Source organism: Rhineura floridana, chromosome 2, assembly GCF_030035675.1.
Source record: "Rhineura floridana isolate rRhiFlo1 chromosome 2, rRhiFlo1.hap2, whole genome shotgun sequence".
Classification (NCBI taxonomy): Eukaryota; Metazoa; Chordata; class Lepidosauria; order Squamata; family Rhineuridae; genus Rhineura; species Rhineura floridana.
Window position 1 is genome coordinate 231,317,847 of NC_084481.1, and position 22,916 is coordinate 231,340,762.

Sequence of the window (22,916 nt, forward strand, 5' to 3'; positions counted from 1 at the left end):
ATTGGCCACTCTGACTTGCAGCGGCTGTACAGGGTTTCAGGCAGGGGACGTTCTCAGCTGGGGATTGAATTTTTCTGCATGATTTTTCCTTTTTAACGAGACTTTACTTTCACTTTAAAATGTAGTACCAGACTTTAATCAGTGAAACATCTTTAAATTGCTGGACTCCTTTGTATGGACCTGGTATAGCATGATCACGGCTGAGCTGTGAATGGGGGAATCTTAGGTACGAATCTTGCCTCTGCCACGAGCTCTTAGGAAAGCCTCTCTCTGACTTTACACTGACTGGCAGCTGACTCTCCAGGGTTTCAAACAGGGCTGTTGTGCTCCTCAGTAGTGTAGTGGCAAATTCAGAAGTGCAGGGTCCCTTCATGATAATCACAGCTACACCCCCTCATGGCCACACCCTTTCTAAGATGATATGACCTAATACAGAATAACCTGGCCAGGTTTGAATACTGCTTTCTGCTTCTCTATCCTTGTTAATGCCTTCTCTCACAACAACAGACATCCCTAGGAGCCAATCGGCATGAAAGGGGAGTGTGTTAGCTACTGAGAAGAGTCTTCTCAGTGGCTGACTCACCCCCTTTCACTCTGGTTGGCTCCAATCAGCAGGAAAGGACAAGCAAGCATGCAGAAGACTCTCCTCAGTGGCTAACACATTCTCCTTTCATGCTGATTGGCTCATAGGATGCTGGACATAGGGACCCTGCTCCCAAAAAAGTTAAGGGTCTAACCCCCCCGAGACCCTGGATGACTACACCCCTGATGCTCATGTCCTGCTTGTGGGAACAGAGGAAGCTGCCTTATACTGAGTCAGACCATTGGGATCCATCTAGCTCTGTACTGTCAACACTGACTGGCAGCAGCTCTCCAGGATTTCAGATAGAGGGCTCTCCCAGCCCTACCTAGAGATGCCAGGGGTTGAACCTGGGACCTTCTACATGCAGAGGAGATGCTCTGTCACTGAGCTATGACCTGTTCCCTAAATATTAACCATGGCTTAGCATTATGTGTGGCCAGGCAAGTATTCCAAGTGCAGTTGCCCCATAGATTTAAATCAGCCTTTCCCAAACGTTGTGGCTCCAGATGTGGTTGGATTGCAACTCCCATCAGCCCCAGCCGGCACGGCCAAGGGTCAGGAAAGATGGGAATTGTAGTCCAGCAATATCTACGGACCTAAAGATTGGGAAAGGCTGCTTTAAATAATTGTATTATGATATTGGCAGTTTTATTTTGGATCATTTCCCCAATGACCCCTAGTGTGGAATTAGCCTTTTTCACAACTGGGCCAGCATCTTCGTCGATGACGGCTTTGCTGCTCAGCTTGTCTGTCTCTGGATGCTATGCCGGCTACATGCCGAGAGGGCGAGGCGAGGTTGATTTGGGCACAGTGCAAATGCACCGGTGGAGCCATTCTGGTGTTCCTGCCAACACGTTTGGACTGCGCTAACCTCGCCACCCCTTCGACTCAGCCTCACGATGCCGTCCGCTGCCATTCATTAAATCACTTACCACGACTCCAAAGATCTCTTTTTTTTTTATTAGTCACCACCAATTGAGATCACATAAGCATATATGTGAAGTTGAGGTGGTTGTTTTGTCCCAGTGAGCATCACTTTACACTTGCTTGCCTTTTTGTGTGTCCTGGGCAGGAACCATACCAGCAAACATTTAGCCCTGCTTCCAGAGAAGGGATAGTGACTGAAGCAAATGTTTCAAAATTCTTGCTCTTTATTAAACACAGACTTTTGTATTTAGTGCTACCACTGCCTGCCACATTTTTGGGGTGTGTGTGTGTTGTATTTCTCTTTTGTGTTTCAAGGACCCAAGCGGTGTGTTTCTAAGTGCTGAGGAACCGGCACAAGCCAGTAAAGTGAAGATGGGGGAAGCTTCTCCTTATTGACTTCTGCCTGGGAAGCCTTGTGATTTTTAGCAGCTGTGTAACAGAGAGAAGTCAACCAGAAGACACTTTCCCTGTTAAAAAGTCCAATCCTGCTTGTGCGGTTAGCTGGCATGCGAGTCAAAATGCAGTCCACCATATCACTGCTTCTCCGTGTTGTGATCCAGACACACACACACACACATTGAAGTATGCATAGTTCTCCTGTTGAAATACAAAGCCACATAATTATTTATTTATTTATTATTTGATTTATATCCCGCCCTTCCTCCCAGCAGGAGCCCAGGGCGGCAAACAAAAGCACTAAAAACATCATAAAAACAAACTTTAAAACGCATTAAAACAAAACATCTTTAAAAGCGTTCCTTAAAAAAAGCTTTCAAAACATCATCTAAGATTAAAAACATCTTAAAAAAGAAGGTTTAAGAACATATTAAAAAGTAATTCTAACACAGATGCAGACTGGGATAAGGTCTCTACTTAAAAGGCTTGTTGAAAGAGGAAGGTCTTCAACAGGTGGCGAAAAGATAACAGAGATGGCGCCTGTCTAATATTTGAGGGGAGGGAATTCCAAAGGGCATGTGCCACTGTACTGAAGGTCTATTTCCTATGTTGTGCAGAACGGACCTCCTGATAAGATGGTATCTGCAGGAGGCCCTCACCTGCAGAATGCAGTGCTCGACTGGGTATACAAGGGATAATTATTGTTATTGTTAAATTTGTTAGTTACCTGGAGACCTGAAGGTCTCCAAGAGGCTTACAACATAAAAATATAAATATATGATACCGTAAAACAGAACAAACTGTTGGAAGGGGGGCAAGAGCAACTCCTGTTTTGTTCTTTTGTTTGTGCTCCAGAAGGGAGATAGAGTGAGGGTCCTCCAGATGGATAGGCTTGTTTACCTTTACCTGTGATGGTCTGACTGACTTCCTTCTGTCACTAGACTGTGACGTCTTTAGGGAAGCTTACCTGCCCCTCTTCCTTCTGCCCTTTCCATTCCTTTCTTCTCCGGCTGTCCAGGAGAGAGGAGACATCCCTTTGTCTCTGCTCTCTCCAAGCATGGGGCTGACTCCCACACCTGGGCGTTATGCCTCCAAGTTAGTTAGTTAAACTAGGTATGCCTTTTTCTATCTACTATGTATTTCTCTAAATAAAGTAGCTTTTCTTATTTTACTAAGTCTCCAGTCTCAGTGATGCTGATGCAGGGTAAAAGCCTGCTTTCTTAGGCAAACGCACGCACACGCACGCACACGCTGGCACACTCGCATTTCAACATCTGCTTTTACTCTGCTGCTGTGGTGCTGCTTTTAAACGAAATTAAGCAACACAACTACACACAGCGCAACACAAACATCCTCTGTAACAGCAGAGGAGGCAAGGCAGCACAGAGCTCTGTTCTGGCATTTAAACTCCTGTGTTGCCCAGCATATGGCTGCTACAAGTGGAGATGTGTCCCCTTGCAGCCCTCCGCAGATTGGAGGCTGAACGTCTCCAGCAGGGAGTGTGCCCTACTTGAGTAGGCTCCCTGGAAGATCATGGTTCTAAATTACGTGAGGAGCCTCCGGAAATAAGAAAAGGCTGCAGAAGGCTGTGGCTTCACCTTGTTTACACATTTTTTATTTATTACATTTATACTTCGTCTTTCTTTCATCATAGAACCCAAGGCGGCATATTTATTTATTTTATTTATTTACACCACTTCTGTACAGTCTGTATTTAAATAAAACTCTTAAGAGGTGTACAACATAAGTCAAAACACCTTAAAACATCAGATACAAAACCCCCCACAATCGCTAATAATCAACAGAATAAAACCGCCCTGGGCTCCTGCGGGGAGGAAGGGCGGGATATAAATCAAGTAATAAATATTTATTTATTATTTGATTTATATCCCACCCTTCCTCCCAGCAGAAGCCCAATAAATAAATAAATAAATGAAACATCCTCTTTAGCATCAACATATAGTAGGGAAGCTCGGAATGTGGCAACAAGGGAGAGGGCCTTCTCAGTGCTGGCCCCCAAATTATGGAATGATTTTTCTGATGAGGTGCACCTGGTGCCAACACTGTTATCTTTTCAGCGCCAGGTCAAGACTTTCCTCTTCTCCCAGGCCTTTTAGCATGTGTTTTTAAATTGCTTTTTAAAAATGTGTTTTTAAATTTGTATATTTGTTTTTAATGTTTTTAATTTTTGTAAACCAGCCAGAGAGCTTCGGCTATAGGGCGCTATACAAATTCAATCAATCAATCAATAACATTCATTGCAAGAAATAGGATTCAAGAAAAAAATAATAAAAATTAAGGTAAAAAAAACAAGCTTATTTTTAAACATAGTAGATTAAACATAATAAATCAGTTCATTTCTTAATCACAGTGTAATAAAAAGCAAAACAATTAAAACAGCCGCCCTCCTTCATAACAGAATTTCATCTAACTACAGTTGAAAATACATATCATTCAGTTTACTCAAACACACCCTTACAAGATCAACACATTCATGTTCATCAAACATCAACATTCTAAACCAACATACTCAAGCTTACTATTTTAGCACACCTCAAATCACACCCTACAAGCACTCACATAATTCAATCTCACATCCTGGAAACAGCACACTTGCACATCCATACCATGAGAACCACTCAGATCTACATAGATGCAACCAAGTACTGCACATACATATGCACTCTAAATAAAATATCCACACCAAACACTCCCCCTTGTCTCTTGCGCAAGGGGACAGACACTACCCCCGCTAGGCTCTCACTCTGGGAGTATAGAAAGCACTTTTTCCAACACAGTAGGCAATGACACTTCCTCATCTCTCAATTGAGGAACAACAACTATTAAAGTATCAAATTTTCACCCTAAAGAGGGACAGGCTTTCAGTCACAACAACTTGTCGGTTGTGGGTCTCTCTCCAGCACTTGCGGCAATGGTTTTTCTTGGTGGGGGTTTGATTCCAAACTGACTCCGAGATGACTCCAAATGCGACTCTAAGTGCGCATTTAGCATCGCACTTTGTGCGACACATGCTGAGGCATGCCTCAGGCAGCCTCTCCCCTTTATAAACCTAGAGCAGAGAGAAGATACGGCAAAGTTGTGGGCAAATGGCAATAGCTGCAGCAACACACAGAGTCCTTCCAAACACACATACCCCAGCATACATGTGGTTCCCAGGCCATCTCCCATCCAAGCCCTGACCAGTCCCAGACCTGCTTAGCTTCAGCAAGGTGGTGGCCTCAGGTGCTTTCAGACCATAGTCTGGGACCAAATGCAGGCTCTTCCAAGTGGAAATCAGCAAGATGAAGCTTTCCCCTGCTATTCTGTTGCCAGTGTGGGAGGTGTATGCCTCTGAATAGCAGTTGCAGGGAATTGAGTGGGGAGAGTGCGGTTGCACTCAGGTCCTGCTTGCGTGCTTCCCAGAAGAGGCATCTGGTTGGCCACTGGGAGAAGAGGCTGCTGGGCTAAATAGGCCCCCTTTGGCCTGATCCAGCTAGGCTGTCCTTCCCTTCTTATTTGTGCTGTCGTTGGAGTCAGATTCAGCTTGCATGCAAACTTGTTGGGGCTTTTGAGTACCAGTTTTGCTCCGAACAGTGTAAGTTCCCGTCCCACGCAGGACACCTCTGCTGATGAGATAGATTATCTATCATTGCATTTTCGTCTACATCTCAGCAAGCCCTTCATGTTGCAAAGATGAGGCGTGCCAGGCTGATTGGTGATCTCTCTTGCCTTTCTGGCTGGTTCCAGGCTTCCTGTGCTAATCCTTAGCTTAGTTTGTTCATCAGCTCCGGGATATTAATGTGCAGAGTGAGTCAATGCTCCAGATCATAGAGAAAAAAGTCAGCACCTAAAAGCAAGAGAAGCCAAAAGGAAGATTTTTACTTGGACTTTCCTTACGCCTTCTGTGGTTTCCCAAAGTTGTTCTTCCTTTGAGTGACGGTTGACTAATTTCAAAACTCAAAACTGAAGCCCAAGGCGCCATTTGTCACAGCTGGGCTACCCTCACTCGCCCTGGTCTCCCAGGTTAGAAAGTAGGAACAGAGGGGTTGAGATACAAATTGAAGCTGGGATGGTGGAACAGGGGCTTGTCTCTGACCTTGTGATGACTTTTGGAGGTGCAATGCAAGGCCGGCAGCAAGGCCTTGCCTCTTGAGTTATGCTCAGTGTCCTAATTTGAATACCAGACCTGTACTGCAGAGTTGGGGCACCTGTGACTCTCCAGATGTTGTTGGACTCCAACTCCCATCAGCCCTAGCCAGGATGGCCAGTAATCCCAGGGATGATGGGAATCGTAGCCTAGCAGCATATGGAGGGCTGCAGGTTCTTCATCTCTGCTGTACTGGCTGGAATGGGTTTTGAACTTAAAAATCTCACTCTCTGGCTTTACACTGGGCTTCTTTTTTGGATATAGACCTATAAGCAGTCAAAGGAGGCCTTTTGTGCACTAGGACGTCATGAATGTAATGCAGTTTTGGTAGCATACAATGGCGTTGTGCAGAAGCAATCAGTTCTAAGTCTCTCTTGAAAATGCATTCAGTTTTCTTTATTGATTTAGGTGCTTCCGGCCAGGTGCTTATTGTGGGATGGGTGTTCTGCATGCATGCAAGTTTTTTGCAGCATCCACATGATGTCACTGGCATCAAAATGCCAGTCCATCTCTCTCTCTCCTCCCCCCCCCTTTAATCTTGATTTCCCCTTCCCAGGGGAAAGCCAATAAGTAAAAGCAAAAAACCAATCCAACCTGCGCCAACATCCCATTTGTGACATTTTAGTGACTCGTTTGCAAATTAACGGACGCACCCTTTATGTTTGCTTTTTATGTTAATAAGTAGTCTGCAGTCTGTACTTGCATGTGTGCTCACTTTAAAGGCAAACATGTGAAATCTGTGTCTTATCTAGTCCCAACAGAAAATCTAATTGTGTGTGCATTTTCAGTTTTAGGTCACTTTCAGATGGGTGTCTGTTATGGGATGGGTGCTCCTCATGCATGCACATTTTTTGCAGGGCTCCCACAAGGTCGTTGGATTGAAAATATCAGCTGCCAGATGTCCTCCCCCCTCCCAATGAGCAGAACTCTGCCAGCTAGACAGCTATGCTTATGGAGCTTTCTGGCATACGGGGGGGGGGGGGAGTCTCTGATGGCATAAATGCCGTCTTGCTGTGAGAGCCGCACTTACCTGCAGCCCCTCTGTGCCCTTAAAAATACTTAATTTTATTTCATTTCATTTATATATCACCTCGCATGAAAAATCTCGAAGTGATTGACCATAAAAACATCACACACGCGCAAGAAGAGCCCTGCTGGATCACATCAAAGGGCCATTTGGTCTAGTATCCTGTTCTCACAGCGGGCAACTGGATGCCTCTGGGAAGCCTGCAAGCAGGACCTGAGCGCAGGGGCATCACTAGGGCGGTGCGGCAGGTGTGGGCCGCACCGGGTGACACCTCCAGACGGGGGTGACACCCAGAGCCGCCCCCCCCCCCCAGGCACTGCCTAGGCACCAACAAGAGTCTTCGCGTGGCGCACCAGCTGCCTTCCTCGGCTGTTAGAAGGTGGAAGCGGCGGCAGACAACGAGGCGGCGGCGCGCTCCCGGACCCTGTCGTTCGGCCGCGCACTCCTAGAGGCCGCATGCACAATCACTCAGAGTCTGAGAGAGAAGGCGTTGCGGGCCACACCGGGTGACACCAACCCTAGTGACGCCACTGCCTGAGCGCAAGAGCACCTCTCCCCACTTGGCAGGGCTGGTGCCAGAGGGTGGCCAGGTCAGGCCCTGGCTGAGGGCCCCTGTGGCTCAGAGGGGCCCCTAAGGGGCCTCTCCTTAGGGTGGGAGAGTAGTGCTCATGATCCACGGCAGCATTGGCTCCCGACCCTGCAGCGGATAGCAAAGAGGGCACTCCCATGCACCCACTGTACAACTGCAAAGGCCCACGATGCCCACCTGCACTCCCCACCTACTTCCCCTGTTGCTTTGAATGCTGTACGCACTGTGCACACATATCTACCATCAACCAAGATGGTGGCCGAGCCATCCGTAAGGGGCTGATGCCCCTGCCACTGCTGGTATAGCACAGTGGGGAGCAGAGCCTGGCTGGGAGTCCAGAGTCTGTGAGTTCAAATCCCCGCTCGTGTCTTCTGGGTGTCAAGGGCCAGCTAAAGATCACCCCCACAGGGAGTGGCTCAGGGGTTACGTGCCCTGCCATCTGTGCAGCTGTGGGCAAGCTGCATATTCCCAAGGAGCCCAGCTGCCCCCCAGCTGGTAGTTGTGGACAAGGAAGGGGCTGGCTTGTGCAGCTGTGGCAAGCTGAGCAGGCTCTAGCCAGCTGGGAAGGACTAGCCTCAGAGGGAGGCAATGGTAAACCCCCTCTGAATACCGCTTACCATGAAAACCCTATTCATAGGGTCGCCATAAGTCGGGATCGACTTGAAGGCAGTCCATTATCCATGATGCCCCTGCCGCCATCTTGGTTGATGACAGGCATGTGCGTGTGTGTAGCACGCATGTGTGCCATCAACCAAGATGGTGGTGAAGGCATCAGCCCCCTTAGGGAAGCCCCCGCCACCAGCTTGGTTGATGGCAGGCATGCGCGCAAAGCGCGCACAACATTCACCCCAATAGGAAAGGTAGGTGGGGTGTGCAGGTGGGCACCGCTGGCCTGAGGCAGGCTGGTGCCCAAGGGCCCAGTCATGCCTGGTGCCGGCCCTGCCACTTGGGATTCCCAGCAACTGCCATTCAGAAGTATATTGCCTCTGATTAGTGGAAGTAACACATAGCTATTGTGGCTAGTAGTCACCGATGGCCTTATCCTCCATGATAAGGAGGATCAACAATAAAAACAGATGTAATAACAATGTCAAGGTTCAGTTCAGATAGAACCTGGGATGGGAATCAAGACTAGATGAAAAAGGAAGGTGTTCAACAGGTGCTGAAAAGATAATAGAATTGGCACCTTTCTGAAGTGTAACAGGAGAGAGTTCCACAGGACAGGTGCTGCCACACTAAAGGCCTGGTTGCTGTGTTGTGCAGAATGGACCTCCTGATAAGATGGTGTCCGCAGTAAACCCTCTCCTACAAAGCACAGTGATCAGTTGGGTTTATAAGTGCATGGGGAGATGATCTTTTAGGTATCCTAATCTGAATTAGTTTATAAATAGGAATAATCCCAAAGATTGACTGGGTCCACTTTTAACTTTGATTTAGCACAACGTGAAGCTTTTATATATATATAAAATTGACTTTTTATTAAGTTTTCTCCACGAATAATATTACATCTTAAACATACAGAATTCTCCCACTGGTGAAATTACATTTTTCATCAAGTACAGGAGTCAAAATCCAGATCCAAGATTACAAAAACAAAAATCCAATCTCAAAACCCTGAAATAATATTTTAAAATAAAATGATGATACTGGGATTTGACGATTAATCAAGACAGCCTATGGAGAAAAGGGACTCTGTATGTATACATTAAGGGACAGGTTTGATGTATATTATATACTTATAGCTGATCTGCGACAAATCGGAAGTCAACTATTTTATTTTCATTTTTTGTTGATGTATTGTTATGTTTTTTTGACTTTGTTTTGTTTGTCTTTTGAAAAATTTGAATAAAAATTATTAAAAAAAAAAAAAGAAATAATATTTTAAATTTCCAGTAAAGATCATATATATGATATACAACCAAGGATTCAAAAGAAAATAAAAAAATTAATTCATCCAGAGATGGGATAGGGCTGTTGGAGTCTGGCCATGAACCACAAACAAATTCCCCTACACAGAAACAAGATGATCTTTCTTTTTTACTCCATGAACCACTTTTAATTTTTGAGTTAATTTTTCCAAAAGGGCTAATTGGCATGCTCTTTGATACAATTCTTCTATGTTAACCCCCTTGAAATATTTCCAGTGTCACGCAGTCACTGATGTTGCTGTTGACAATAAGGCTAATTAATTCCTTATGATGCACATCTGTATCCAAACCTAGACGTTTTGAAGAATGTGAAGTTTTAGCAGCGTATGTTTTTGAGCCAGTGTGGCATAGTGGTTAAGGTGTTGGACTATGACCTGGGAGACCTGGGTTCGAATCCCCACATAGCCATGAAGCTGACTGGGTGACCTTGGGCCAGTCACTGCCTCTCAGCCTCATGAAAACCCCATTCATGGGGTCGCCATAACTCGGAATCGACTTGAAGGCAACACACACACTTTTTTTTTTAAATCGCCAAATGTACTGTACACATGATCAAATATAGAATCATTTTTGACAATACAAGTGTAATCCTGAGGATTTTTCTCATTAAATAAAGAAGCCTCACCTGTGAGCTACAGTTCCATATACACATCTTTGCAGTTGTGAGTGCCTCTGTGCTGATTCCTGGCAGAAGTGGACAAAGACATTGTCAGTGCTTACAGCTGCCTGTTGTCTCCCTATATCAGACTTCAGACACCTAGAATCATAGAGTTGGAAAGGGGCCTATAAGGCCATCGAGTCCAATCCCCTGCTCAATGCAGGAATCCAAATTAAAGCATACAAAAAGCGTGGCCACGTTGGCTGGGGCTGCTGGGAGTTGTAGTCCAAAAGATCTGGAGGATACCACATTGGGGAAAGCTGTCCTATATAATTCATAATTTAAGCCCACGGCAGTCATCACTAGATGTTTTTATTTGTTTGGGTTTTTTTCAGTCTTGTGTTGAGAGATTTCCGTGGATCCTGTCATAGCGTGAAGCCTTGATATGCTCAGGGATTCTCTGTCGCAGTTGGGAAATGAGCAGATTTTCTTTTGTCTTATCATCTGTCATGTTAATTTAAAGAAGCTGAATTTATATTTTTTTACTTGATTTTTATTTCTAGAGGATATTTTGTTCCGTTGTTTACCATGTTTGTTGTGTGTCTTTCCCTTGTATTTTTGTAGCTGATTTTTATGGGCCATGTTTATTTTCAGTCAAAAGATTGAAGGTGTTGGTGATGACCTTTAAATCCCTATATGGTTTCGGCCCAGCTTATCTGAAGGAGCGCCTCCAGTATCACCAATTATGCCGCCAAACAAGATCAGCCACACAGGGCCTTCTCTCAGTTCCACCAGCTAAATCAGCTCGGCTGGTGAGGACTAGAGAGAGGGCATTTTCGGTGGCGGCCCCCACTCTCTGGAACTCCCTCCCGTTCGATCTTCGTCATGCCCCTTCCCTGAATGTTTTCCGCCGGGCCTTAAAGACCTGGCTCTTCAGGCAGGCCTATGGGATTTCTGTGGCGAGTTAGTTTTGCTGCTGCTGTTAATTATAGTTCTTGGTTTTAACCTATTAATTATTGTGTTTAATTATTGTTATATTGTATTTTATTAATGGATTGTACGTTGCCTAGAGTGGCCGTTTTTTGGCCAGATAGGCGACTCAGAAATAAAATTTTATTATTATTATTAAGAGGGTGTTCTGTATAGTTAATTGTTTCATAGACTGTAGAAATTCTTTGGTGGTTTTTGTGTGTGTCTTGCTGTTTGCTTAAGTAGTTTCAACTTATGATGTAAATAATAATAATAATAATAATAATAATAATAATAATAATAATAAAATCAGGATCCCAAAGGCCCAATAATGTTAAATGCTATAGCATTTGGGGATCTCTTATGAACACTGCCTTTTGCCAAGCTCAGTTCATTTCTACTACTGAAAATGCATTCTTAGGAACATCAGAATCTGACTTATACAGAGTCAGGCCATTGGTCAATCTAGCTTAGTATTGTCTACTCTGACTTGCAGTAGCTCTCTAGGATTTCAGACAGGAGCTTTTCCTGGAGACACCGAGGATTGATCCTGGGGCCTTTTGCATGCTCTTCAGTTTTAACTGTATCTTTTGCACCTGGCTCTGGTATTTAGATCTTTGGGTTCTAGTGAAAAATAAAGTCCGTCTCACGTCTGCCCCGACCTCCTAAAGTTGAGCACGGCTCACCAGCATCTGCCCAGCATCCGACCGGGGTTTGTGTGTGCTTATGCCTAAGGATGGGGAAGAAATTTGATTCATTTCACATTTAATGGCAAACCTGCCTAATTCAGACTTTACAAAAAACACATGAACCACAATGCAGGCTTCCTTTGAAATTCACACTTCTCCGAATTTTGCGATGCAGTTCTCTAGCCAAGTCATGTGCACAAAAATATATATACTAGGGTAAAGTAAAAAATGTATATATTAGTGAAAATAGTATTCAAAATTGCATTGTATCGGGGGAGGCCAAATTGTTTTGCAAAAATGTCTATATGAGTCTCTCTAGTTTATTTTTATTTTTGTACTCTGTGATTATAAAAGCAGGGGATTGTACATCACTCGAAGAAGGGCCACGGTCTGTGACTAGTAGGCTGCATACTTCAACATGGGGGGCTGCAAGCTGTGAATGTCCGCTGTAGTGTCAGCTCAGCTCTGCACCAAAAGCTCAGCTTTTAAAAAGAGACTGTGTATGAGCCCATCTTGAAAAGGGCAAAACTACGCTTGGCCCTTTCTCGCTGTTTCCGTGAGCAATTTGCCAATAGAGTGCAATGTGTATTAAATTATACCCCTTTTCTCTGCCGCTGCTGTTGATGGAGGAACTAGCAGATGCATTCTGAACAAGTGATTCCATTTAGGGCTGGGCACATCATTCCAGACCTCATTAGAGACTGATGACAGAAACAAACCTTGTTGGCTCTTGTACGTCACCCTTCTTGTAAATCCCATTCTGGCAGGAGAAAGAAGAGGAGATTTGGGCCAGGTATCTCTTAAAGCCTTTTCTTGCCCCTCTATGATCTACCATTCCCCCCCCCCCCCGTTTTATCTGTCAGTGTTTCAGGAAAATGCCTTATTTTGGCTCTCGTGAATATTAAACTTACTAAACTTCTTTTTTATTTTTTAAGAAAATATCAAAACCATTCCTGCAGTTCAGCTGAATCGTATTTGAGGGAGAGGAATCAAAGAGATCTAGGACGGCCTGTAATATCCGTAGACCTTTGGAATTGATAATCTTTGCTTTTGCCTGTGATATTTCAGTTCATGTTTATGTTCATAACCATGAAACTTCCTTGTGGGCGCCTTTTTGAGGCATAGAATGTGGAAAATGCAAAGTAGTATAGGGTTGTGTCATTCAGAGGGGATAAGACTCAAAAGATGTTACTTGGAGGGGCAGCCCTCCAAGGGGGCAGTACTGATAACTGGTTACAACAGCAAGAAGTGGAGACTAGGACTGTTCCAGATGACCTGTTTTTTTTAAAAAAACTTATCACTATTATTTAAATTAATATCCCACCCTTCCTCCCAAGGAGCCCAAAGGGGCAAACAATGGTGGTAAAACAATACAATTAAAATATAATAAAAATATTTAAAACTCCTAAGAATAATTAAGAGCATTTCCTGAGCATTTGTCATGATTTGTTTTCACAAGGTTTGCCTAGTGTCGCACCCATGCCATAGGTTTCGAGCACTCTTACGCCGCTTTAACAGTCATGGTTTCCTCCAGAGAATCCTGGGAACTATAGTTTACCTCTCAGAGCTTCAGTTCCCAGCACCGTTAACAAGCTACAGTTCCTGGGATTCTTTGGGGAAGCCGTGACTGTTAAAGTGGTATAAGAGTGCTTTAAATGTATGATGCGGATCTAGTCAAGGTTATATGACATCCGCTGTTTGTCGAGCATTCGTTCTGGGGTTTTTTGCACAGAAGTTATACGACATCACATGAAGCAATTGCTACCTGACACTTTCCTGATGCCTCTGGGATAGGGTTGCCAGACTCAGGGCCTGAGACTGATCCTGTATCTTTAGGGGAAGAGAAAGTCAGCCAAGTGCAGGTGTTCTTGCAACCCTGTAACGGGAAAATCCACAAGGTGGGATTCTCCTTTCCCCCTGTACAACTTTTAAAGATACAGAAGACCTCTTGGTTGCCAGGCCCAGTCTCCAAGAGGTATCTTTAAAAGTTGTGCAGGGGGAAGGGAGAATTCCACCTTGTGGTTTTTCCCATTACAGTGTTGCAAGAACACCTGCACTTGGCTGACTTTCTCTTCCCCTAAAGATACAGGATCAGTCTCAGGCCATGGACCTGGCAGCCCTACTCTGGGAAGCCAGCAAGCAGAACTTGAGTGCAACAGCACTCTCCCCGCTTGCAGTTCCTCCCAGCAACAGGTATTTGCAGACATTCTGCCTCCCCACAGTGGTGGTAGAGCATCGCCATCATGACTAGGAGGCATTAGTAGGTCGTAGCCTTCTCCTCCATGAATTTGCCTAATCCTCTTTTAAAGCCATCCAAGTTGGTGGCCATCACTGCCTCTTGTGGGAGCAAATTCCATAGTTTAACTGATGTACTGTGTGAAGTCCTTTCTTTTGTCTGTCCCGAATCTTCCAACATTCAATTTCATTGGGTGTTCGCGGGTTCTTGTGTTATGAGAGAGAGAGAAAAAAAAACTTTCTCCACGCCATGCATAATTTTATACGTCTCTATAGTGTCTGCTTTTACTTGCCTTTTCTCTAAACTGAAAAGCCCCAAACGTTCTAAGTGGGAAAGTACATCAAATGTTGATACTCTTTCCTACTTTTTCTTTCAGCTTTATGTGCTTTTCTTACGTACATTAATCCTGCTAGGTCTGACGCAGTGTGTGCTTTCTCTTGCTTTGTCTCTAGGAGTGGGGGCGGATCTGGGTGATGGGGAAGAGGCAAAATGGAAATGGACTGCCTTCAAGTCGATCCCAACTTATGGCGACCCTTTGAATAGGGATTTCATGAAAAGCGGTATTCAGAGGTGGTTTACCATAAGCCAGCCCCTTCCTTGTCCGCAACTGCCAGCTGGGGGGCAACTGGGCTCCTTGGGACTCTGCAGTTTGCCCACGGCTGCACAGGTGGCAGGTCACATAACCCCTGAGCCACTCACTGTGGGGGTGATCTTTAGCTGGCCCTTGACACCCAGGAGACAGGAGTGGGGATTTGAACTCACAGACTCTGGACTCCCAGCCAGGCTCTCCTCCCCACAATGTGTCTCTTAATGCCAGTTACTGGGAATCATAAGTGTGGAGAGGGCGGCTGCACTCAGATGATGCTTTGGGATTCCCATTGGGGCGTCTGGTTGGCCACTGTGAGAAGAGAATGCTGGACTGACAGGCCTGGGGATGTGAAGGCCTAGAAATTAAAAACAAACATTTTTTTCTGTTTTTCCCAATCCCCCCCCCGTTTAAAAAAACAAACAAGGCTTTGGAAGAAAAAGAAGAAAAAACTCTCCACCTCCCCTAATCTTTTGTTGCATTCCGCCCCCCCCCGGTCTTCACATCTCTAAATGGGCCTTTGGTCTGATCCAGCAAGGCTGTTGTTATGTTCTTATGACCAAAGGGAGTGCTGCCCACTTGCTCAGAACTCTAGACATGCCCACAGACCTAAAAAGGTTGGCGACTTTTGCTGTACAGTGTGGTATTTCCGAATGTGTAGTTCAGCTCTTGCTAGCTACATTGATGCACCATCCGGGCCTTTTTCTCAGGTTAGAACAGCTTAAGACTCCTGTAGAGAGAGGATGATGTTAGGTGGGCTAAGCAAGCAGTAGAAGTCTCGAGGAGAGGCCTTTGACCACATGCGTGCCTGTGCCCTGATAAACATCATTGGCTGATGGTTTTTTGCAGGTGTGGGGAACCTGTGCCCCTCCCGATGTTGCTGAACTACAACTCCCATCATCCCTAGTCATTGGCCAAGCTTCCTGGGGCTGATGGGAGTCGTAGTTCAGCAACATCGGGAAGGCCTACTAGACTTTCCTTGTTGTGCTTATTATGCTCTGGTGAGGGGATGCAAACCCATCATTTGTGCCTTTTGCTGGCTCGCCCCTCCGGCTGTCAAGCGTCTTTGGGCCCACCAGGGCTGTCAAGAGGTCGGTCCGCTGGCGACATTAAAGTCATGCAAATAGTTCCTATAGCAACAGGCTCTCTTACCTCTGACGCAAAGTCTCCAAGTCATTGGTGTCTGTTGTATGTTCCCCTCCTATCTGGGCTTTATCTTTTCCACTATTGCTAAGCTCTTTGCTTTTCTCCAGCGTCACTTCGGCTGATGGGGATTTTGCACCCTAACATCCACTGCGTTTTCAACATTGTGCCTCAAAGCAGGAGGTGGATCATAGATTAGTAGAGTTGGAAGGGGACTGTAAGGGCATCAAGTCCAACCCCCTGCTCAATGCAGGAATCCAAGTCAAAGCATTCCCGACAGATGGCTGTGCAGCTGCCTCTTGAAGGCCTCCAGTGTCGGAGAACCCACTACCTCTCTAGGTAATCGGTTCTATTGTCATATGGCTCTAACAGGAAGTTTTTCCTGATGTTCAGTTGAAATCTGGCTTCCTGCAACTTGAGCCCATTATTCTGTGTCCTGTACTCTGGGACGATCGAGAAGAGATCCTGGCCCTCCTCTATGAGGCAACCTTTCATGTACTTGAAGAGTGCTATCCTATCTCCCCTCAGTCTTCTCTTCTCCAGGCTAAACATGCCCAGTTCTTTCAGTGTCTCCTCATAGGGCTTTGTTTGCAGTCCCCTGATCATCCTTGTTGCCCTCCTCTGAACCTGTTGCAGTTTGTCTGCATCCTTCTTGAAGTGCAGAGACCAGAACTGGACACAGTACTCAAGATGAGTCCTAACCGGTGCTGAATAGAGGGGAACTAATACTTCACGCGATTTGGAAACTATACTTCTGTTAATGCAGCCTAATATAGCATTTGCCTTTTTTGCATCCACATGTTGGCTCATATTCAGCTTGTGATCAATGACAATTCCAAGATCCTTCTCACATGTCGTATTGCTGAGCCACGTATCCCCCATCTTATAACTGTGCATTTGGTTTCTTTTTCCTAAGTGTAGAACTTTGCATTTATCCCTGTTTGAATTTCACTCTGTTGTTTTCAGTCCAATGCTCCAGCCTGGATGGGACTGCCTTCAAGTCGGTCCTGACTTATGGCGACCCTATGAATAGGGTTTTCATGGTAAGCGGTATTCAGAGGGGGTTTACTATTGCCTCCCTCTGAGGCTAGTCCTCCCCAGCTGGCTAGGGCCTGCTCAGCTTGCCACAGCTGCACAAGCCAGCCCCTTCCTTCTGTGCACCTGCCAGCTGGGGGGCAACTGGGCTCCTTGGGACTTTGCAGCTTGCCCACAGGTGGCAGGGCACGTAACCCCTGAGCCACTCACTGTGGGGTGATCTTTAGCTGGCCCTTGACACCCAGGAGACACGAGCGGGGATTTGAACTCACAGACTCTGGACTCCCAGCCAGGCTGTCCTCCCCACTGTGCTATACCAGCTTCAGCCTATCAAGGTCCCTTTGAATTTTGTTTCTGTCTTCCATGGTTTTAGCTGTGCCCCCCCAATTTTGTATAATCTGCAAATTTGATAAGCATGCTCTGTACCTCCTCATCAAAGTCGTTAATAAATGTTCTGAGTGTGAGCATAGACCAGGTGGTTGTATCCCCTCAAAGACTTAACAGATGTATTGGGGCAACTTTGACTAGGCTTGGAGTAGAAGAGGCCACTCTCAGGTTCATGGAGTGTTGTCCTTGATTAGCAGATTGACACACATGCATATGGGGGGAGGGAATGATAGATGGGGCTAAATGGCTACAAAGTACAGTTGATGCAATCTATCACAGTTTTATCTAAAGTGTAAATCTACACAAGATAAGCCCAGTGGCCCATTTACAGATGGGAGCAAGAGGAGATAACGCAATCATCCTAGCTTTGCTATTCTAAACTAACACCAGTAGCAGGAGAGGAAAACTGTTGTCTCTGTTGAGACCTAAACCAATGGAATTAAATTTGCTGATAAGTTCTAGTTCAACCTTTTTACACTCAAGTTTTCTTTGCAGGTTTCTCTGTTGGAAAAATGTTAACTTTCAGATAAGCAGGAGGATGTTCTAGGCTTGGAGATTTGACGTTTCATCACTGGTTTTTGAATGTTGCCAGTGCCCCTTTATTCTTCTTTGTGGAGACATGTGTATGCGTACATAAGGCTTCTGATTTTTTAAAGTTTACTCGAAGGCCTTGATAGTATTGTTAATGTATCAGATTCTCTTTTAACAGCCCATGTAGAAATTTGTGCTTTTAGTGTTTTTCTTTGCCGCCCTGGGCTCTTTCTGTGAGGAAGGGTGGGATATAAATTTTACACCTTGTAAGTTCAAGTCTGTGGCTTCCTTTAGGGAATCAATCCATCTCTTGTTTGGCCTTCCTCTTGTGAGGTAGGCTGTTTTGTAGCCCTGTTTTCGTCTCGAACCTAATACCCTCCAGATATTTCGGGTTACCAGGTTCAAGGCTGTCGTGTCCATGTACAAAGCCCTGAACTGTTTGGGCCCAGGATAACTTCAGGACCATCTGAGCCCTTCTGTCCCAGCTCAGTCACTGAGATCATGCAGAGGAGTGCTGCTAGTTGCCCCCCCGCCCATGTTACAGAGGCCCAACTGGCCTCAGCTAGAAGTTGGGGATTCAGTGTGGCCAGTCGCATGCTGTGGAACACTCTTCCGGCAGAGACTCAGCAGCCATCCTCGCTTTTGACTTTCAGGCATCTCTTCTTTCTTTCTTTCTTTCTTTCTTTCTTTCTTTCTTTCTTTCTTTCTTTCTTTCTTTCTTTCTTTCTTTCTTTCTTTCTTTCTTTCTGTCCTGCCCTTCCTCCCAGCAGGAGCCCAGGGTGGCAAACAGAAACGCTAAAAACACTTTAAAACATCATAAAAATTCCTTAAAATACATTAAAACAAAACAGTGTTAAAAACATTTTTAAAAAAGCTTTAAAAAATCTTTTTTAAAAAGGGCTAAAAACATATTATTAAAGAAAACATCTCTTGAAGACTTTTTTTACGCCAGCAGTTATGCCAGTGTTTAAAATGTCACTTGAGTTGCTAGTCGTTTTAATGATTGTTTTGCATTGTTTTTAAGTGTATTTGCTGCTGTACATCACCCTGTTGTTTTGCAAGAGGGCGATATATAAATACATTTAGAAATTAATAATTCAAGTCCCTCCAGCCTCAGTTGGCACATTTATGCAGCCGGAGCCGATGGGAGTTGTAGTCTGAAACATCTGGAGGGCAACAGTTTGGCAAAGGTTGCCTTATGGGAAGCCCTTCTACTTGGTTGGATGGTCTCTTTATCCTCCCTCTCCTCCCCCCTCCACCTTCGTGAGATCCTTCCTGGTGATGGACATGGCACAACAAAACAGCAGCGAGTCTCCAGCCCCGGTCACCAGGGTTACCTGCGTCGGTCGGGCAGCGCACAGGAAATTAAAACCACCCACGATAGCATATCGCTATCAGCCCCAAATGGCAGCTCGTAGGTAGCGAGGCCTATGTTTGTGAGGGGCGTGTGTGCGTCCTTGTGTGTGTCAGAGGAAGCTGTAAAATGAAAGGTGTCTGGCACAGCTGTTGAATTTTTATATTAGCTTTTTCGTCACTCGGAGACGAGAAGGAAGCTTTTGATGGTCTATGGGGGCTGCTACCCCAAGGGCCTTTGTTCTTATTCAGATTGGCTCTTTTTACGGTATCCAGGAACTGTGTAAAAAGTGTAAAATGAAGTCAAGCTGCATCCTTATTTATAGACTTTCTTTCTCCCTCTTTTTTTTTCCTCCTGAAAGTTTGGGGCAGGTAACCATAATTGGAAATATCCCAGAATGCAGGAAATGTCTGACACTGGTGCTGTCTGTTTTCTACTTCCCAAATCTTCCCAACTACTTTACAGTATATTTGCTTTTCCTCACAATATTCATGTGAGGTAAACCGCTGTTGTTTCCATTTTACAGATCAGGAACTGAGACAAAGGTAATGCCCAGTGAGGTCATGGCAACTTGATTGCGGAAGGGCCATAGCTCAGTGGTAGATCACATGGTTTGCATGCAAATGGTCCCAGATTTGATTCCTGGCATCTCCAAGTAGGACTAGGAGAGACCCCTGTCTGAAACCATTGAAAGCTGCTGCCAGTCAGTGTTAACAATACTTAGCTAGATGGACCTATGGTCTGACTTGGTATAAGGCATCCTCCTATGTTCCTAAGCCGAGACACACACTCAAATCTCACAGATCCAGGTCTAACTCTCTAACCACAGGGTCACAGTGGTTGAGGTACCTTAGAGTTCATCAAAGACTTCATGTGTATACATCTGTGAGGACTAGACACTTGTCTACAAGAGGCGTTGAAAAGCTGAAAATTTTGGGATACTTAGAATTGTGTTAGCCAGATAAGGAACTCTGTGTGCCTGTATCACAGGATTACATATTTGTAGAATATGTATCAGCATAATTTATAACTGGGCCAAACAAGAATTGATACCAGATATTTGGTCTGGTGACAACACAAATGGGAACAGAGCAGAAAAGCTGACATAAAACATAATTGTTCATTGTCTTGTATCTTGCAATTCGTGCTAATGTGATTTGCTTAATTTCAGATGTGCTAAATGATGCCATATTTGATGAAGACCATGATGAAATGGTGATTGTGAAGGACATTGACATGTTCTCGATGTGTGAGCATCACCTGGTTCCGTTTGTTGGAAAGGTAAAATTTAACTTTCCCCTTTCATGCTGAGAAGAAAAACAGAATGAGCAGGCCAGGGATTCTGAATGTTTGCTTCGCCAGAGCCCAGCCATGAGGGATTAATTGGCAAGTCATCAGAAGGTCATTAGATGTCATGGGGTGGGGAAAGGGACAGAGCTTATTCACCAGGAAGTTGTATACTGTCAAAGACGAGTACAAAACTCTTTGTGGGGTGTTTCTGTATATTGGGAATGCCACAAGGTGCTGGATGCAACCACCAACTACAACTGACTCTCAGAGGCTGGATGCATAAAGTCTTCTTTCTTGGGATGGCCTCATCTTGGTTTACCCATGGGTAGTTGTGGGACTAAGAACCCATCTTCACTATGCATTTAAAGCACTGTGATACCACTTAAGACAGTCACGGCTTCCCCCAAAGAATCCTGGGAGGTGTAGTTTGTTCAGGGTGCTGAGAGTTGTTAGGAAAGACCCCTATTCCCCTCATAGATGTACAATTCCCAGAGGAGTTTAACAGCCAGTCCCTCTTCCCAGGGAATTCGGAGAATTATAGCTTTGTGAGGGGAACAGGGGGTCTCTTAACAACTCTCAGCACCCTGAACAAACTACAGCTCCCAGGATTCTTTGGGGGAAGCCATGACTGTTTTAACGTGCTATCATACTGCTTTAAATGTGTAGTGCAGATGGGGCCTAGCAGTGCATCTTGTGTGGGGATCATTCTAATTGTCTCTTACGAATCAAGGGGGAGGGAATTGTAGTGAAACATGCCATGGGGGCGGGGGAGAGAGCAAGAGAACTGAAAATGACATTGCACTTCTTTGGTTGATTCTCATTTTGTGCATCATTGTTCCATGTTAATAGATATCCTTCTGTGCTTTCCCTGCACTCATCCCCGTCTTTTCACATAAACCAGACCCGCTGTACCCCGTCGCCACTTTCAGAGGTCCCCATTTCCTGTTCAGTTGCCTTTTCCATTGGGAAGCGGAAGGTTGAACGGTCCTTTAGGGTGACTGGGGAACTGGCCCCATCAACCTTGGTCTGCCTCCACCTGTCTGCCTCCTTGCTTCCAACCAGTCCAGGGGCAAAGCGTCCTCTGCTTCGTCTCAGTGCTGACCTTGTAGTAGTGGAGGCTGCTCCATTTGGGCGGATACGGTGCTGCTTCACCAGCCTCAGTCTGCTCTCAGCCAGCCTTCATCAGCCGGCCTTCTTACTTACAACAACCAGCCCACGGGGCGACCTTGGCTCTCTGCTTCCTCCTCCCTTAGTCTCAGTTTTGCCCTTGCAGAATTCAGCTGGGAGGAGGATGGGAGCAATACCAGAATTAGTTGGCTCTGCCTGTCATGGGCTCTGGGTCCACCAGTCATTGGCTGTGGCTGCACCTACAGTTGGGCTCCCTGTCTTCCGCTCCACCGGTCCCAATGGGCATCTGCCAGCACTGCCTTGTAGAACTCAGCAAAGAGGAAGTTGGTGACAAAACCAGAATTAGTTGGTTCTGCCTATCCTTGGCTGCCGTTGTGCTTGTCGGTGGCCTCCTTGCCCTGCCAGTTCCAGTGGACACCAGCCAGCGCTGGTCCTTCCTTCTCCTGCCTCTGGAGTTCATAGTTGGATGGTTAATAAGCCAAACCATCATCTGATGTCGATCCTTGTTTGGCCCGTAGTTGGAGACACTATGTTTCTGAATACCAGCATGGAATTAAGAACCCCAGATTTTCACCTTTTTCTCTTGTTTGAAATAGATTTCTAGTCCTCATGGAATAACACATATGGGTAGTGTTTGGTGCTATCTGAGGAGCCAGTGTCGACCAGTGGCTAAAGCACACGTGGGCAGCCCATGGGCTGCATGTGGCCCTTGTCATTCTCATGTGTGGCCCTTTTCACTTGTGGCTGAATGTGTTGCAGATTTTGTCAGCATTGCTGAACGTGCCTCTGTTGGTGATTTGGTGCCGAGAATTGCAACCCAGAATTGAACTAAGGCTAGCGCCAAGCTCAGCATTGATCTAGCCACCCTTCACCCGATTCTTCCATTCCCGGCTTCCAGGCAATCAGCCATAGAGAAGTCAGATAGAGTGTCTCCGTGGTGCATTGCATGCTCTATGGCCAAGCAACATAGCTGGTGCTCAATGGGGCAGAACTGATGCTCTTGCCAGTGCTGCGTGTCAGGAAAAAATTGAGTTTAGAAAGAAAGACAAATGAGCAGGAGGGGGCAGGGGGGAGTGCATGGAATGGGGGAGTGTTCTTATGCCTGGCATTTGACTGCTGGTCGCTGTCAACTTTCCAGATGGCTTCTGTAGCTGCCCCTTTAACAGGCGGCTGTAGCTCAGTGACAGAGCACCTGCTTTGCATTAGGGCAATATGTGGAGATCCTCAGCGGTCTGAGCTGCTTGTGCCAGTGTTAGGGATGGAAAGATCTGTCTGTTTCGTTTCTCTCAGCTTCTCATTTTTCCAATGTTAAATTCAGTTCTCAACATTTCTACAGCGATCTGTGAATTTTGTTTTTTAAATCCTCATGAAAA

General features: G+C 45.6%; 2 protein-coding genes across 3 annotated transcripts in view; both read left to right on the forward strand.

The window, feature by feature from the left end:
* GMFB (glia maturation factor beta) overlaps nucleotides 1–22,916 on the forward strand; it is a 510,168-nt gene that overhangs the window by 176,281 nt on the left and 310,971 nt on the right. The gene's annotated exons all lie outside the window — the stretch shown is intronic.
* GCH1 (GTP cyclohydrolase 1) overlaps nucleotides 1–22,916 on the forward strand; it is a 49,893-nt gene that overhangs the window by 1,942 nt on the left and 25,035 nt on the right. For both annotated transcript variants that reach the window (XM_061612514.1, XM_061612513.1), the window contains exon 2: nucleotides 20,297–20,406. In XM_061612514.1, the coding sequence (XP_061468498.1) occupies nucleotides 20,297–20,406 (110 nt within the window). The remainder of the gene's footprint in view (nucleotides 1–20,296; nucleotides 20,407–22,916) is intronic.